Below are 16,582 nucleotides of genomic sequence, written 5' to 3'. Positions count from 1 at the left end.
TGCTACAGGTGGAAAACAACCCAGTCTAAAAGGTATATATTCCTATATAGTACACCCTTCAGTTCTCATTCCTGATCTTTGAGAACCATCCCTGCCCTCACGCAAACCTCAAAGGAGAGCAAATTTTAATGTTGTAATTTTCTATTTAAAAGCAGCATTGTATGCTAATTGTCTTCATGTGAGAGTTGGCAGCATCTGTTTTGCCTGACTGTTGCAAAGTGTAACCGGGGTTGTAAGTCTGGCAGTGAAGTGTTGCCACTGACAAAATCGTTAAACCAATCTGGATTCTCCTGGAAAAGTTGAAGTTTGACAAAAATAAAAATCTGTGAATGAAAACAAAATGGAAGCAAATAAATAAATAGGGCTGCAACTAACAACAATTTTCATAGACAATTATTTGTTGATTAATTTATCAATCAACAGATAAGTTGTTTGGTCTTTTAAATATCGGAAAATGGTGAAAAATATCAGTCATCGTTTACTACAGTCTAAGATGACGTCCTTTGATGACTTTTTCCTCTTTCTTCTTAAAAAATAAATCAAACCAATTAATCAATTTTTGAATTAGTTGCCAGTTAATTTAATAGTTGACAAGGAATTAATTTATTTCATTAAATCATTAAAGCTCTAGAAATAAATAGACTAGCTATGGTGTTGAAGAATTTGGACTAACAGAGTATGAATATGTAGACTCACAGACAGGATGTCAACTGTATCCTGTCACCAGCTTTTACTTTATGATCTATGCTTGCAATCTCCATGCAAATTGCTAAGCAGGAACACTTGTAAGATTCTTAAGTAACTTAATGGTTAATGTTCTGGAAATGACACCGAATAGGATTTGCTAAATTAGGGTATGAATGCTGCTGATTATTATTATTATGTAACTCATATTTTTTATGCCTGATGCATGTCACTGGATCTTGCTGCTGTCTGCAAAAAAGATTATTGAAAGTCCAGACCTCTTTCGGTTTCTGAATAAAAGGTTGATCACAATGGATTTAGGTTACATGCTAGTTTGTCTACTATGATGATTAAGTATTAGTTTTGTATAAATGGCAGTGACCTAGCTCGTTTTGACCACTATTCTGGAGTGACCTGTCAAATGCAGAACCCATGTTTTATCTTGATAATGTTTCTTTTACAGGGTTTTAATGTATCAAATAGTTATTCAGTAAGTATTCAGCATGGTGTAATGCCAGTGCAGTGAACAACAAATACTTGTCTCAGATTTCAAATATTAACTGATGACTCTGTGTTTGTACCAAGTAGTGCCTGTGAAAGCATACTGTACATACAGTACGATGATTTTCAGTCATATCTGTGTGGAGGGAATGCTTAACGAAAAGGCAGACTCCTCCAGTGCAACAAAATTCTTATCTCAGGTTCATCAGTCAAGCAGCACACTGCCAACATCTGAGGTCATCTTTGCAGGATGTAGTTCCCTGGAAAAACCAAAACTCCACAGGGTGAAAACACACCTGTTTAAAAGAGCAAGTGAAAGCAGATTAAAAGAATGTCAATATGAGCGTTTTGCATTTGGAGTGAATATCGTTACGCTCCCACAGGATAGAATGCAAGTTTGGGCTTGGATAAAGTGTTAGGATTCTTAACCAATCCAAGTTGTCAGTCTTGGGGATTGGTTTTGATTTGATGCAATAAAAGAGACCACAACATTACCTGCGGCGAAGAGGTTATGTTGGCATTTTTCTTTTTTGTTTGACTGAGTTAGAGGGCAATCTCATTAACTTGTTAACAGGTTTCAAAAAATTTGGTGAATGACAGGCTGTGGCCCAAGGAATAAATGATTTTGTTTTGATTTTAGATGTAGTTTTAGGATCCATGTTGATACACCATAAAAAAATAAGTAATTTCAGCATCATAAGTGCATTTTCAGATATGTTTCATTTTCCTCAAAAAGTACTGGTTTTACTTAGAAGAAATCTCTTAATACACTCTTAATAATAATCTCTATTATTAAAGTAACACGTTCAGAGGATTGTGCTCTTGGAGGTCTCTTTGGTTTGGTGAATATGTTCAGTGATGTAATAGCTTTAAGAGGGGCCCACAGTATGTGCTGTGGATCTAGCTACGACTGTTTAAAATGCGATTTAGCAATTCTTTACATGCTGTGTAGACATGAATGTAGAGGCCCTGAAGTGAGTTGGAGGATCAAGGAAGATATTACATAATTGTAATGTGGTTTTGGGTGTGCCAGACATTTTGGAAAATGAGAAATAAAACAAACATTCGCAAATCCCAGCCGTAAATGTTGGCACTTCCTAGTTTCTCATCAGTTCCTCCACCATCTCTTGAAGCACTGCAGTCAGGTGATCCTTTGTGTCATCAGTATGGCCTTGGATCACACTGGAAATATATCCATGAAAAAGACAGACGCTCACACGTAAGAGAATAGCCTGATTACATTTCCAGTTGTGCATCTCCCCCACTCCTTCCCCGCTCATCTTTGTTGTGTTTTCCAGTTAAACTTCTTATAATGTTCAGTTCACAATCCTCATTTTTCATCTCGAGATGGTAAATTTTAAGGATGAGGGCTGGGTGGAAGTTGGGGGGGGCAGTGGAAATCTGGAAAGGGTTAGAAGAGGTAGGGTGTTGGGGGAGGAAGTTGCTAGTGTAGAGCATGAGTGAACACACAATCTCCATGGCAACGGTTTGATCTTTCTCTCTGTGGCTGTCAGGCCTGCAGTGCACATGGTGACGGAGTGGACAGGTTGTGCTGATGACCAGAAGTGGGGAGTTGAGCTGGAGGGAGGGGGGGGTGGGGGGTGCTTGGATCAGAGGCAGTGGTCTGTGCCTCCTATTTCTGCTCTCTCTCCCACTCTCTCTCCCCCTTAAACTCTGCCATCTGCAGACCCCAAGAGCTGCTTTGATTGGATTAGCCATGAATTAATGAGACAGGCTTGAAGAACAGCCTCTGTTGTGGAAATCTCTTATCATATCTTAATTCGCTCTTTGTGCAAGCACGTGTGCCTCTGTGATCTTATAGGTTTTTTTTAAATTAAATGAAAGGGAAAAAACCGAATGACAATGAATTTTGCAATAAAACATATCATATCATCATATTCTCAAATTAGGGAATGCACTTTGAAGCTTCATCAGAGACCTGTTGCTCCTCTTCATATCAGAGGTGTGACAGAGGGATACATATGCACAGTGCTGAACAAATGTCTCCCATAGATGTTCCTTTAAAAGCAACAATTGGCTGTCCTTGTTTTATTTTGTTTTATCTTCCCCTGCATTGGAAAAAGTCTTGCTCTACTCAAGCTGTTTTACTATGTCTGCCCCAAGGAACTTTGGAAAGACTCGACTTGCTTTTGGAAGTGTTGTTTTTGGGTGGCATGAAGAATAGACTGTTGTCTCTGTGATGACTTAAACATTCCTCCTTTTTTTGAGCACCAAGTAGTTAGAAAACAGAGCACTTCATCCTTTCCTCTTTAATCAAGTCCAAACCAGCATAAAGTCTGTACATTTTTATTTAACTGCAACACAGGAATACGTCTTCCTCCATGTCCCCTGGTGTCTGAAATTAATAGCTTACATAGTATTTATTGTCGTAAGTTTCTACTTAGCGTGAGATAGAGGGATCAGGTGGGGGGATGGCATTGTTTGGTTTGGGAAGTATTCTGTTGGTTGCATAGCAACAGGCTCCTGGAAACGGGAGTGGACGGTGTTGCCACTAGCAACCGTTGTTGCTCTGCAAACAATGTGGGCCAGTGCAAACATGAGCCAAGACTGTGGGCTCCTGCTTTTAATTGAACATCTGTATGTGTTTTTCTCTGATTGAGCCCTGTTTAAGATAGATCTGTCAGTGACATATGTTTAAATCTTGTCTGCGTTGTTAACACTGCAGATTACAGCATTAATGAGGTTTTGTGAGGCTTTGGGGTTCTTTGAAATGTGCCTTCCTGTTTCCATTTAGCTTTTAAAACTCAGGTAACTCTTGAAAGGAGGGGCTGTTGTTGTAATGTTGTTAAGTGCTCATCTGGGATTTGCCTGAATGAAACCAGGCTCACAGGCCAAACATGAAATCGGACGTGCGTGCGTGCGTGTGAGAGTGTGTGTGTGAGAGAGAGAGAGAGAGAGAGAGAGAGAGAGAGAGAGAGAGAGAGAGAGAGAGAGAGAGAGAGAGAGAGAGAGAGAGAGAGAGAGAGAGAGAGAGAGAGAGAGAGAGAGAGAGAGAGAGAGAGAGAGAGAGAGAGAGAGAGAGAGAGAGAGAGAGAGAGAGAGAGAGAGAGAGAGAGAGAGAGAGAGAGACTCTGGGTTTAAGGCAGAAAGGTTTGGGCCCTAGACAAGCAGCCCATCCAGGGTAGCAGTTTTGCGGCAGTGTGTTATGTCTCCTGCTGTGTTCTACCTTTGTGCCTTTCAGAGCTGCCGGTGGGGAATTTGTGTGGCGTTTAACCTTCCCTGAGCAGAAAGACTCTTCTCTCCCCTCAACTCAGTAATTTGGCACACTTTGCCATATCTATTTAAGCCAGTGCTTTAATTGAGCTTTTAATGGATGAAAGCGTGTAGGTCAGGGCTCTCTTTCCTGATCCCCCACCATCTTGCCATGCCACCCACTCCCCAACGGCAAATAAGCCCTCAGGCTTGTGTTGTGTTGTGTCTTCCTTTGGTGAAAATGACAAGTCTGAAGATAAATGATGGGATTGTTACAAGTGTATTTATAACTCCGGTGACACTCCATAGACACATTCCTTACTTTAGAAAGATGCTTGAGTATTGCAGCAACTTTTATAATGTAATAATAGTCTTTAGGTACTTTATTGACATTCAAGAAAGAAGAGTATGAGAGCCTTAACATGTAAGTGCTAATTGTGCCATGCGCTAATATTTCTGAAGATGGACTCAGAGGCCTGCTTGGGGCCTGCATATGTGTGTCTGAAGATTGGCACATATCGGGAATTTCAACATAGGCCTCCTCCACTCAGTGTGTTAGTCATGTAAGCAGAGCAGTGCCTATGGCAAAATCTCCACACATGGAAAATGCCAGTGGTGGCACACCCAAATGTGCTGTTTTTCTATCTTAAAGGTACACTCCAGAATTTTGAGTTAGCATCCAATAATGCTCCCAAACCCTAAAAATAATAGAGTAGAATGTATTTTTATTTTTCAACAGGGTTGGAACATAAACTTTATATAAAGATTGACGACATGACAGCTCCCCAATAATGAAGCCAAAACATCTCGATTGCCCCCAAGTGGCTGGCTGCAGTACAGGTCATAAAGCCCACCCCCTCCATGTTAGTGAATGGGACATGGGCAAAACTAAAAAATCAAAACAGGCCTACACATCAAATACTTTTTTACCAAAGATTTTTTGTCTGATAAGATTGGTTTTAATTAGTTATTATTTAATGCTATTAACAGGGGATTTTACAACATGATGGACAACTGCATGAGCCAGTTTGTGTGCTCGCACATGCAAGTCATTGGACGGGTGTGTGGTTGGGAAACTTGATACTGTGGCGATTGCCACTGTACAGACTCTGGCTCTAAATGATGTCACCAGAGCAAGATGGCAGCAGCTGTATCTAGAATATTTTAGCTTCACTTCTGTACAACATGAAAAAGTGGAGATGAGTTTTCATCTTTATACACAGTCCATGGGTCTTTTTCTTACCAACACAGGAAACAACAAAAAGCAGACAAGCATTTTACTATAAAATATGTACACACTGTCGTATTACTCATTAAAAACAGTAAATGTCCAGCGTGTGCGGCGTGGATCTCATCACTCACTTTGTTTAGTTAAAAATATTGATGGCACGTGGGACCAAGAACTTCTTAAGTTGTCTTAGTTGTCAGAGGGACTCTGTGATGTACAGAGTCCATCCTGCCGAAGCTGAAAGGCTAAAACTGGCGGAAAAGAGGATAGAAGCTACCCGCCACCTTCACATTCTTTCCTGTCCTTTCTGTAAAAAATTGAGTCAATGGCTTTTGGGGTTTATATCTTTATATCTTCCCAAATTACTGGTGATATGTGAAACTTAATACCATTGAGAAGTGAGATTCAAAATTGCTAGTTTTGCAGCTAGCAGGGGAATGAGTTTTGTGTATTTGTGTGCTGTTGGTCCCTAAAAAAATGTAGCATTGCATACATGAAGGTTCAAGCTCCAATCTTTTGGATTTCTTTGGTTCCTTCAGGTAGCTTTCACAACAAAAGTGTAATGTTCACTGCTAGTTTGTTTGCCCTTGCATTTTGTATTTTGATCACCTACCATAGAGAGCTGTCATTTTAGGACTAATTCTATAATTAACGCTCAACACAAAAAAAAGTGGAAGTGTCAGGCTTGCTTCTCTTTTAAGCCAACATGTGTACAGTCTTGATCAAAATCTTAAACTATGTCAAAACATGTCCTGCAATATTTTTTGGGTAACGTGAGAATCACTATTTTCCAGTCCAGAGTGGAGATTAGGATTTTGTTTCAAGATCTGCAGGGAAAACATTTTTAGTAAAACATTACCCCAGCAATCTCAGTTCTGCCTTTGGGAACTTTGGGTTATGGTTGGTAGATTTTGTGGTCATGTCTGTGATGGCTTCATCTTGTTGTATTTAGTAGCAACGATTAAGTGGTCGTATAAATGAGTGGTATCATCCTGTATCAGCATAGTCTTTCATTCTGAAAATGTTCCACAAAAGAGGATGCGTCTCCTATTTTGGTGTGAGCACAACATTTTGGTTGGAACTATGGCTTGGTTAAATTTATTTCCTCTTCCTCACTGGGGTGTGTGTGTGCGTGTGTGTGTGTGGGGGGGGGTTCTGGATTCTGACTCATTTTGCCCATGTTGTTCTTCTCTAACTCTCAGTCACATGTTAGATTTGTTTCTGTATGAGTTCTTTTTGTCACATGATATAAGGTAGCCTTGTTATTTATTGAGGAATTTGCAATACATAGTTTGATGTGACAGATGCTGGAAGGTTTGCAGGAAGATTTGTATGCGAGTGAAGGTTTAAATTGAAAAAAGTTTAAAAGCTTAAATCATGCAGCCCATCAGAAAGCTTAGTTTGGGTCTCAAGAATGCATAAAAACTGGAATGGCTGCACCTGTTGCTTGTATCTAAAAGCCTTTGTTGAAAAAGTGTTCATCAGATCTCTTACAGTGACTTAAAATAACACTGTAGTGCATGTCTTGTGTTATGACTAATCGCAGCATGTCTACAGCAGGTTGTGTCTTGCAGTCCTCAGCTGTAATGCTGTAAACACCATTCTCTCGTTTACCTTCTGACTTTTCCTGCTCCTCCTGGATTTCTGCTCATCAATTCAATCCACTCCCCCCCCAACTATGCAGTATCTCCCTCTTCCTTATTCTAATCCTCCACCCCCTCTTCTCTTTGCGGTCGCACTCGAAAGTTCCTGTGCAAGAGCTTTATAAAGGGGGGGAAAAATAGAGGAGTGAACGGGAAGAAGAGGAGGGGGGTTGAGTTGGGGGTGGTCGTCATGGATTCCTCACCATAGCAACCGACAAACGTTTACAAAGCATTGAGGAATTTCCTCATATCAGCTGGATTATTGGAGCCCTCAGAGGACGGCTCTCGTTCGAAACAATCGCTGGATATCATCAGGACCCTGGCAGGGGCTGGAGCCCCACTGCCATTTTCATCTTTTTCCCCCTTAGTTTTTTTTTTTTTTTTGAAAAAGAAAGAGAGAGAGAGTGTGGGGAATTTGTTTTTTTTTTCTTCTTTCTCCCCCTTGCAGTTCCATTCTTCTCTTGTTCCTGCCTTACTCCCGCTCTTTCTTTCCCTCTCTGTCCTTTTTTTTTTTTTAAAGAGAGCCTTTGTGTCACTCCCATTTTTAGTTCCCCTTTACTATGCTGTGCACATTGTCACCCAGTGGAAAGCCGAGTGGCGGCAGTGCATTTGGTCCACAGGAAGGATTTCAGTCCTGTTGGTAACTTGAACTCCTGTACTGTAACTTTTCCACCTGGGTCTGATCTGTCAGCAGGACCAGGAGTGTCTGTGTAATACTGTTGGGCTGCTTATTTTCCCAGTGATTAAGGCCAAAGGTGGGCAGCCTCTGGAGTGCTTCACTGACTCAGCTTGACTTGGTAAAGCTAGAAACCCCCTGGGGCACAATGAATGCCCTGGTGGCACTGAGCGAGAAGGGGTGGAGGCGCATTTATTTAGTATGACTGTCCATGTGTATAGACTTGAAATGCTTTCATTCTTTTCTTTTAAGTTTTAGTATTACCTGTAAGAGTATTTATTTAGTCTGGTATTGAATCCTGCCCAACTCATGTCTTTTTCCACGTCTTCATGTCTCCCCCTGCAACCCAGCATGCAGAGCTCCGAGGGAGGGTCAGACACCACGACCAGCGTTGCACCGCTGCGGACGTCATCTTCAGCTCAGGCCCCTGTTGTACAGCCCGTCCCAGCCTCCCAGCAGGTAGGGTACTTCCTCGGCTCTGCTGCTACTTTGGTGATAGGACATATAGAGAACCCCAGTAAAAAAGAAATCCGTTAACATTTCAGCACCTCCAGTTCCCTCGTCTCAAAGTCAATGGGGTTTTCGAATGGGTTTTTGGTTAGACGCCTTAAATAAGGTCTTTGGTTAACACAAGTTTAAGAGACCTACTTTTAAATTTTGTTCTGAAGTCTGAAATTCTTCACTAAATACCCCACTCTCAATCTTTGAAGCCCTGAGAAAGACACATGCTAACAAGTGCCTAAATGAGACTACAGAATGTCATCACACTGAACTGCATCACACACAGCTTTACAGCCTCGTAACGGTGGTGACGCGACCATAGAGTGGTTCCTTTTAGTCTTACATCAGCTTTTTACTTGACAGTTACATTTAGGTCTCTAAAATCCTGAAAATGGTCTGTGAATATTATCTTGCTGAAGAAAACATGAGTATCAAAAACGTTTGTATACCACAGAGCTTATTTTTTGCAATAATCGAAAATCCAATGGAAGAATCTCATAGGCTTTTGACAAGGGAACCAGGGCAATGTTCGCTTCTGAGTTAGCTGACAGAAAAACATAATTCCTGAGGCACTCTATGGGGAATGTCTGTCAAGACTGGTGCATGGTGTCTGAGAAGAAACTACACAGAGGAGTACACTGAGACAAAGCAATGTTGCTCTATACATATCATGCGCTGACACTCAAGGATGTGTGGCTGCCAGAGGGAGGTGTGTACTGTCACTTATGTTTGTTACATGAGCATCAATCAGAAAAAAAGTCCTGAGAAGGGGGATTTGTTAAAATGTTTTTCCATCTTGTGTCGGCTGTCATATGTTTACAGTTAAGTCTGTACGTGTGTGATTGTACGTGCATACCTATGTAATTGAGTTATGTCTTGTATCCACACAGAGGGTGCTGGTTCAAGCCACAGGCTCAGCTCAGAAGGGAGGACAAGTACAGCAGCTTTCAGTACCCAGGGTTCAACAGGTCCCTCAGCAGGTACACAGTGCTGTACATACTTCTACAGTGCTGTGAAAATACTTGTACATCCCTTGGCATTTGACTTCTTCCTTTTTTTCTTTTTCTTTTTAAAAAAGATTAACCTATTTTGACCTTTGTGACTGAGCTGGAGACCTATGCTGTTTTTTTTGTTGTTGTTTTTTTTACAATAACAGTAACAAGAAGATTAAATAAGCATATTGCCTGTTTTACCAGCGCGTATTTGTGTCACTCACAAATATTTGATCAACTTTTTATGTCTCATTTGGGTCAGAATTTACATTGAGGTTAAATAATAAGTGAAACTGGGGAGTTGTAGATTTGGCTTTAGTAAACAAGTTAAACAGTAACCACACCATGTTTGTGTTTAACGCTAAATGAAGTTCCCAAACATGGTGGCAGCCCTACTGCTCATACTGAGCATATGCCAAAATGTTTCTCCTGCTTCCTGTGCTCCTTATGGGTGTGCGAAAGTGTCTTTCTCTGGCTGAGCCTGGTCCATTGCCCGCATACATAAATAGAATGAAAATAATATGTATATATAATTAAAAGGGTAATTTGTAGATGTATGACATGTTAAGAGATTTCTCTTAGCTTTATAGCTTTTTTCCTGATGATGTTTATGGCAAAAAGTCTTCTCAGGGTATGATCAGTTGTGTAGTGGAGGGTATATGTAGGTATATGGGGTGCACCCACCTTTGCTTCTGGCCATTTACAGTATTCCCACCTATAAGCCAAAAGGCCATAGGAATATATATATGAGAACGTATACCCACTTCCTCCTCAGTAACTTAACCATCTACCAAGTACCCACCTCATCAACTATCACTACAACAATGGGCATAATTGCTGCAAAGACAGGTGATTCCAAGGTGCTTGAACCAAACCCCAACAAAAAAATCTGTGTGCTGTCTAGAAAAACAGGAATGGACTGTCTGCTATACGCTCATCTTAGGTACCAGCCTTATATTTCTGAGTGATGTCACATGCATCAAGATCAGCCAATAGCAGATGGACAGTTTATAACCTGCTTTTCACAGTTCTTATTCGTCATTATATCATTCATTTTCAGTTGTGATGTCTGACAAATCAAGCTTGTCTTTATTAAACCACATGTATGTCGTTATCAGTTTTAAATTGAAATCAAATCAGTTACGATTTTACCATCTTTTTTTTAAATTACAGTAAAAAAAAAAAGAAAGTACAATTTAATCAACTTTATAGCTTCTTTTCACAACTAGCATTTTTCAGAAAGCATACTTATTTAGATAAACATACATAAATTACCTTGGTAGGTCTAATTTTTTTAGGTAGTATTTGTAATGTTACAAAATTGATATTGTTGAGTCTTCTGTGTTGCACATATAGAAATGCAGAACCAAGGGGTAGACAGACTTTTTCACTGCACTTTATGTACACACTGTATATGTGTACCAATGCCTACACCTAGAAGCAAATATTTTAATTCTAAGCAGAACATGTATGATTAAAAAGAGTCAGTTGCAGTTTAATTGTAGACTTTAATCTGTACAAATACGGAGGCCTAAACAAGTATGATCCTTTTTCCTGTTTTGATTTCCTGTTGTCTCACTTGTAGGTGCAGCAGGTGCAGCATGTTTACCCATCCCAGGTCCAATATGTAGGAGAAAGTGGAGAGACTGTATACACCAATGGAACTATGTAAGCAATGTTACATTACTCCACAATTATAATTAAGGAACACAATACATATTAATTATCATATAGTTCAAGTACACTTTGAAATACAGTTTAATTCAACTCAGTAAAGCATCAGATTGTATTGAAATATATAATACTGTTTAAAAATACTTTGGATTTAAACATGTCAGAATGTTTGCCATAATTAAATATCACCACTGTGTCCATGTAAGAATGTAAGACATCTTTGTTTTTTCAATTAAACAGACATGACACAGTGCATTATATCTGGCTTCTGTCCAAATGCAGAATAAATCTTGAACTATAAATCAATAGGTGCTGGATAAAGAATAATGACAAATAAGACTTTCCAGACCACTTTTCTCATCATTTGAGAATTCAAGTGCTTTACAGGTGGCTCTAATCAAAATGCCATTAAAGCTAATTGAAGCAAACATGATTTTTTTTCACATACTTTGATGCTTAATTTTGACTTCAGCATAGCTAAATATTTGACATCAGTTAGATTGCTGTCTGTGTAAAGATTATCAGGGTGTCTGTAGGGTCCTTCAAAAGTTTTCAAATGTCTTAAATTCAATCAGTTTTATAAAAATTGTGCTTTAAAAGTCATTAAATAATCTTACATTTGAATGTATGGGGTATTAATTGCTAAAAAGTAGAGCTCTCAAATGATTATTTTTTATAAATCATGCAATTCATCGCTCTCCCTTGACTTTGTATTGCACAATAGTAACTGTGTCAGTAATGTCTGACAGCAAACACAAAAATATCTAAAAGTTGATTTTTGTCAGGATGCACTACTAACAAAGTGCGACATCAGCAGGAAAATGTGGGAAAACTAGGGGATCGTGACACTCAAAATGCTGACGTACAAGCATTTTGTTAATTTGGCCTACAAACTATGGAGGTTGCAGCTAACTAAGCTGTATGTATCTTTTGTATTTTTTAGCTTAAATGATGATCTTACAGATGATTCGATTAAAATAAATATAAAAATAGTAACATATACATATAGTAAATACCAAAGTATGGTACTCCTGACTGTAAAGTGGGCTAATTTATCCAAAATAAGCAAGGTAAGGAGAAGGGGGACTGAGAATTACTGACAATAATCAGTTTGGCAATGTAATGTTTCCTGTCTGGTAGCCATAAAGTGCTGAAGTAAATCTTTGACATTCTGATATGTACTGTTTTTTAGCTAGCTATAGACACGTTGTTGGCGTTTCGGTTTCACCACTGTTACCTTTGGCACCTCCCTCTATCTCTATTGGTCGGAGTGATCGATGACGTCAAAGTTGGTGCTTCCCCATTGGCCGTTGCTTTTTCGATTTTTTTAGCGCTGAGCAGTGGTCGCTGACAGTACTATATTCCTCATTTTCGGTCTAGCGCGATGGCAATAGTAGCAAGCTAGCCAGAGAATAGCCAGCTGTCATCGCCCAAATTCACAACTTGATGCTTCATCGACACTGTTGTCACAGCGTTGGAAAGTAAACTGCTATCAGATGGGTGACAACTTTTGTCGGCTCTTTTTCTGTAACCACTTTAACATTAGCATAAGAGCCTGGTATAGTTAGCTAGCTAGCAAACTAGCCAGCCATTCGCCGGTGTGTAGGTAGTTTTGGACGGAGGAAACAGAGGACTAGTTCATCGGTTTATTAGGGAATCAGCCGTGTGAGTAAAACACAATATTAACTGTTGCAGTGTCGGGCCGGGTTCCGCCACAATAGCAAAATCCCATCGTTTTTGGCGGAGCTCTGAAGGTGACTGCCGGTGTTGTTTACCTGACTTTTTGAGCTGGACAGCAACAACGGGGGTAGCTCATGCCAGCTCCGTAAAGCCGACGTTAAAGCCAACTAAATACTTGCATTTAACTGTATGTTAAATGTAGATTAACTGAACTGACGTACGACAAAAGGTCAAAATTTAATGATTCCAGCTTCTTAAATGTGAGTTATTTTCCGATTTCTTAAGTCTTATATGAAAGTAACCATAATATCTTTGGGTTGTGGACAAAAGTAGACATTTGAGGATGACATTTTGGGTTTGGGGTAACACTGATGAATTAAAATAATTGTCAGGTGCAGCCCCACTTACTTTTAGTCATATCTGCAGTGGTTGAATAAGAAATCCTTATTAGAGAAATTTAAATCTAGTTAAAAATTATCTTGAAAAGGTTTTACTGATTATCTACATGTATAAACAGTACTGAAATCCTGTGCCCTTGCACAAAGAAGTGAAAAAGATTGTAAATGGCCCTCATCATCCTGAAATTCACTAATTGCCATGAAATGTACTTTTTTTAAACATCACTCATTTACTTATTTCTAATTCCAATGATCTCCTCCCAGTCGAACAGCCTACTCCTACAACCCTGAGGCTCAGTTGTACGGCCAGAGCAGTGGGGGAACCTACTTTGACTCGCAGGCTGGTGGAGCTCATGTCACCACAGTGGTCTCTTCTGCCAGTGGTGGGGTGCCCCCTCATGGCATGGTGGGCATTGCTATGGACGTGGGCAGCAGTCACATCATTTCAAGCGGAAGCACCTACCTGATTCATGGAGGCAGTATGGAGGGAAGCCGCAACCACATATCACACTCGTCACGCTCCTCCTCAGCTATGGTGAGCAAAACCCATACCAGTGTTTCTGTAATACTCTGAAGCACATTTTTTCCCAATATAATAGGATTAATGTGCCGGTAAAACAATAAACAAACTGTCATTTAGAGGTTTACACTCAATGAGATTGAATGACTGAGCAAATATACTTTTCTCATCTGCTATGTGGCCATTGTCTAATTTTTATTCTTTAAAAGTATGTAAATAAGTTGTTACTACTAACTCCAAGTACACCATGACTTACTGAGCAGAGAACCCCACTAACGTGGTGTTTGGAGATGCCCACTGGTGCTAACTGTCATCGCTGCTACCTGAGCTTGTGTCCAGTCTGGCCAGGCTCCCGCACAAGCTTGAAAGGCAGGGAGAGACACACAGGGTTTACAGCAACCTGAGTTGGGGCCTCCTGGCTCTGCAGTAACATGCAGAGAGCAGAGCAGAGCAGAGCAGGGCAGAGAGCCTGTAGAATAGGGACACTGGCTTAAATAATTCAGCACTGCCTTGTTTCAGAGGTTTTCACAGGCACTTGAGCGCCCTGCGAAACAAAGCAACCCCTGGGGCTCATTACCATTTGGCCATGAGCCCTCTGGAGCCTTCTTAAGGCTTGGAACGCTGCCTGCTTCTTTTTCCTTTTCTTCTGTGTCTCCAGTTTGGCTGCAATACCACATATCTTTTCTTTTTGACTTGATTTTCTTCTATGGCTCAACAATGTCCCTGGTTTTGTCATTCACTTTGCCCGCCAGTTGGACTCCATTTTTTGTTGTTGTCCAAAGACAGAATAATATGCCAGTGTATATAATACCATGACAGTCGTCTTTCTGTTGTAGTTACAACTCACTCTGTGAGTTTTACTTTTTCGAATAATATTTCTAAGTTCCATTGTTGCTGGGGGTGGAGCGGGGTTGGGTTAGGCCTTGTTGACCTATTGTCCTCAAACTTGACGTGACCTGTGCCCCTGTTTGTGGTTCCTATTTGCATACATTAGAGTGTCTGACCACAAACCTTCACTGAGCAGCTTAACCCAATGAGTCCCTTGATTTGCATGCCTTTGTCAGCCAATAATGGCTTTGGCCACAACACTGACTGATTTTAATGGAAATGCAGAGATCTGGCTGCTCGCTAACAGTCTTATTTCCTTTATCTGTTTTTTTTGTGTGTGTTTTTTTTCTTCATATACCCCTGCTTATTTCTGTCTATTATTTTTCTATCTCTCACTCTCCTGCCTCCTCCCTCTTCTGTGTCTACTTTTTTTCCCTTTTTTTGCATGCTTCTTTCTTTAGCTTGAAATGGCGATTGAAAACCTCCAAAAGTCTGAAGGAATTGCAAGTCACAAAAGCAGCCTGCTCAACAGCCATGTAAGTCATCCAGGAACTTCTTTTGAAAAGGACATGACAGAAAATGGAAGCAAAAAAAAAAAAAAAAACACAAAACAATACCTGAACCTTCAGGCAGTGTGTTCAACTTATGTTCTGCAAAATTTAACACACTACCCACCGCAAGCTTAATTTACTTTGCACTGTCCCACTGACACGCATAATGGCTCAATTGGTTTTCATCTGTGATCCTAACTTTTCCTAGCATTTGCTATCACTTTTTTGCTTCATAATGCATCTTGTATGTATTTCTTAGTACTCTGCATGGACTTAAATTGATTTATTTCTGTTGATTTCACTCCTAAGCACACCAAGACATGCACTCTGTGTCACAAAAGCTTATTGCAATATAACCTTTTCTCTTTGTTGGGAGGCTGTCATGCAATTTAAATTTAAATAAGATTCATTAAGTATTTCCATCCAGACTATTACTCACATGAGAAATTTGTATTTTAGATTCTTTTCCTACATTCCAGCTCTTAACCTCAGCTGTGATCTCACAGTTGCCACATCATTTGTGTGAAAAGTGTCTGAAGTATTGGCTTTACATATGATTTGCAAATTTAGAATTTGAGCTTTTTATGCAAATTCTTTATGATTGTGCTGCTCTAGACAGAGGTATTGCTTTGCCCCCCCTAAAATTAACATTCTTGGAGATTTGTGTGATAGAATAAATGGCACTTCAGATGTTTGAGTGTTCACTCAATCAGCCGTTCCTTATGCTGAAGTCACTTACTGCTTAAGTCAAGAATATGAAGGCCTAAAGGAAGCTACAGCGGGAGTGCAGTGATCTCTCAGGTGTTTAACCTCCTAAAACAGGTCATCATCTGATATGTGTGTGTAGGAGTGTGTGTGCGTTATTTTGTCTTTTGATGTGATGATAAGATGCATAGCTCCTGTTTATTTCCGGCCAGGTGACTATCACAGAATTTATCAACTGGGGCTCGCTCATCTTGCAATGATGTCCTGTTGTGTGTGTTTTTTAGCTGCAGTGGCTGCTGGACAACTATGAGACAGCGGAGGGAGTGAGCCTGCCCCGGTGCTCCCTGTACAACCATTATTTACGGCACTGTCAGGAACAGAAGCTGGATCCGGTCAACGCAGCCTCCTTCGGCAAGCTCATCCGCTCAGTCTTCATGGGCCTGAGGACCCGCCGCCTGGGCACCAGGTACAAACAGGAAGAGGTTGCTGCTGATGCTGACGGTTCTGATAACAGTAATCATGTAATCATTATAGATGTGATGGGTACGATGATGCTTATAGGCATTGGAGACTCGCTGATGGAAGAGGATAATGATAGTGATTAGACTGATGACAAGGCTTCTCTTCCTCACTGGTTTCTGGCTTTTCTCTCATGAATCTACCAGAGGCAACTCTAAGTATCATTACTATGGTATCCGGGTGAAGCCAGACTCACCACTGAACCGGCTGCAGGAAGACACCCAGTACATGGCCATGAGGCAGCAGCCTGTCCACCAGAAACAGAGGTC

General features: G+C 40.4%; 1 protein-coding gene across 6 annotated transcripts in view; it reads left to right on the top strand.

The window, feature by feature from the left end:
- rfx2 (regulatory factor X, 2 (influences HLA class II expression)) overlaps window positions 1-16,582 on the top strand; it is a 30,990-nt gene that overhangs the window by 4,022 nt on the left and 10,386 nt on the right. For 2 of the 6 annotated variants that reach the window (XM_042514897.2, XM_042514904.2), the window contains exons 2-8: window positions 8,296-8,404; window positions 9,337-9,426; window positions 11,024-11,106; window positions 13,455-13,725; window positions 15,000-15,074; window positions 16,079-16,260; window positions 16,460-16,579. In XM_042514897.2, the coding sequence (XP_042370831.1) occupies window positions 8,297-8,404; window positions 9,337-9,426; window positions 11,024-11,106; window positions 13,455-13,725; window positions 15,000-15,074; window positions 16,079-16,260; window positions 16,460-16,579 (929 nt within the window). In that variant the 5' untranslated portion in view covers window position 8,296. Of the gene's footprint in view, window positions 1-7,426; window positions 7,910-8,295; window positions 8,405-9,336; window positions 9,427-11,023; window positions 11,107-13,454; window positions 13,726-14,999; window positions 15,075-16,078; window positions 16,261-16,459; window positions 16,580-16,582 lie in introns of those variants that run through there. The other 4 variants (XM_042514883.2, XM_042514915.2, XM_042514890.2 and 1 more) reach the window with 4 other exon arrangements.

Source organism: Plectropomus leopardus, chromosome 5, assembly GCF_026936395.1.
Source record: "Plectropomus leopardus strain MGB_pleo_1.0 chromosome 5, ASM2693639v1, whole genome shotgun sequence".
Taxonomy (NCBI): Eukaryota; Metazoa; Chordata; class Actinopteri; order Perciformes; family Serranidae; genus Plectropomus; species Plectropomus leopardus.
Note: the sequence above shows the minus strand (reverse complement) of the source record. Positions and strands in the feature narration are given on the sequence as shown.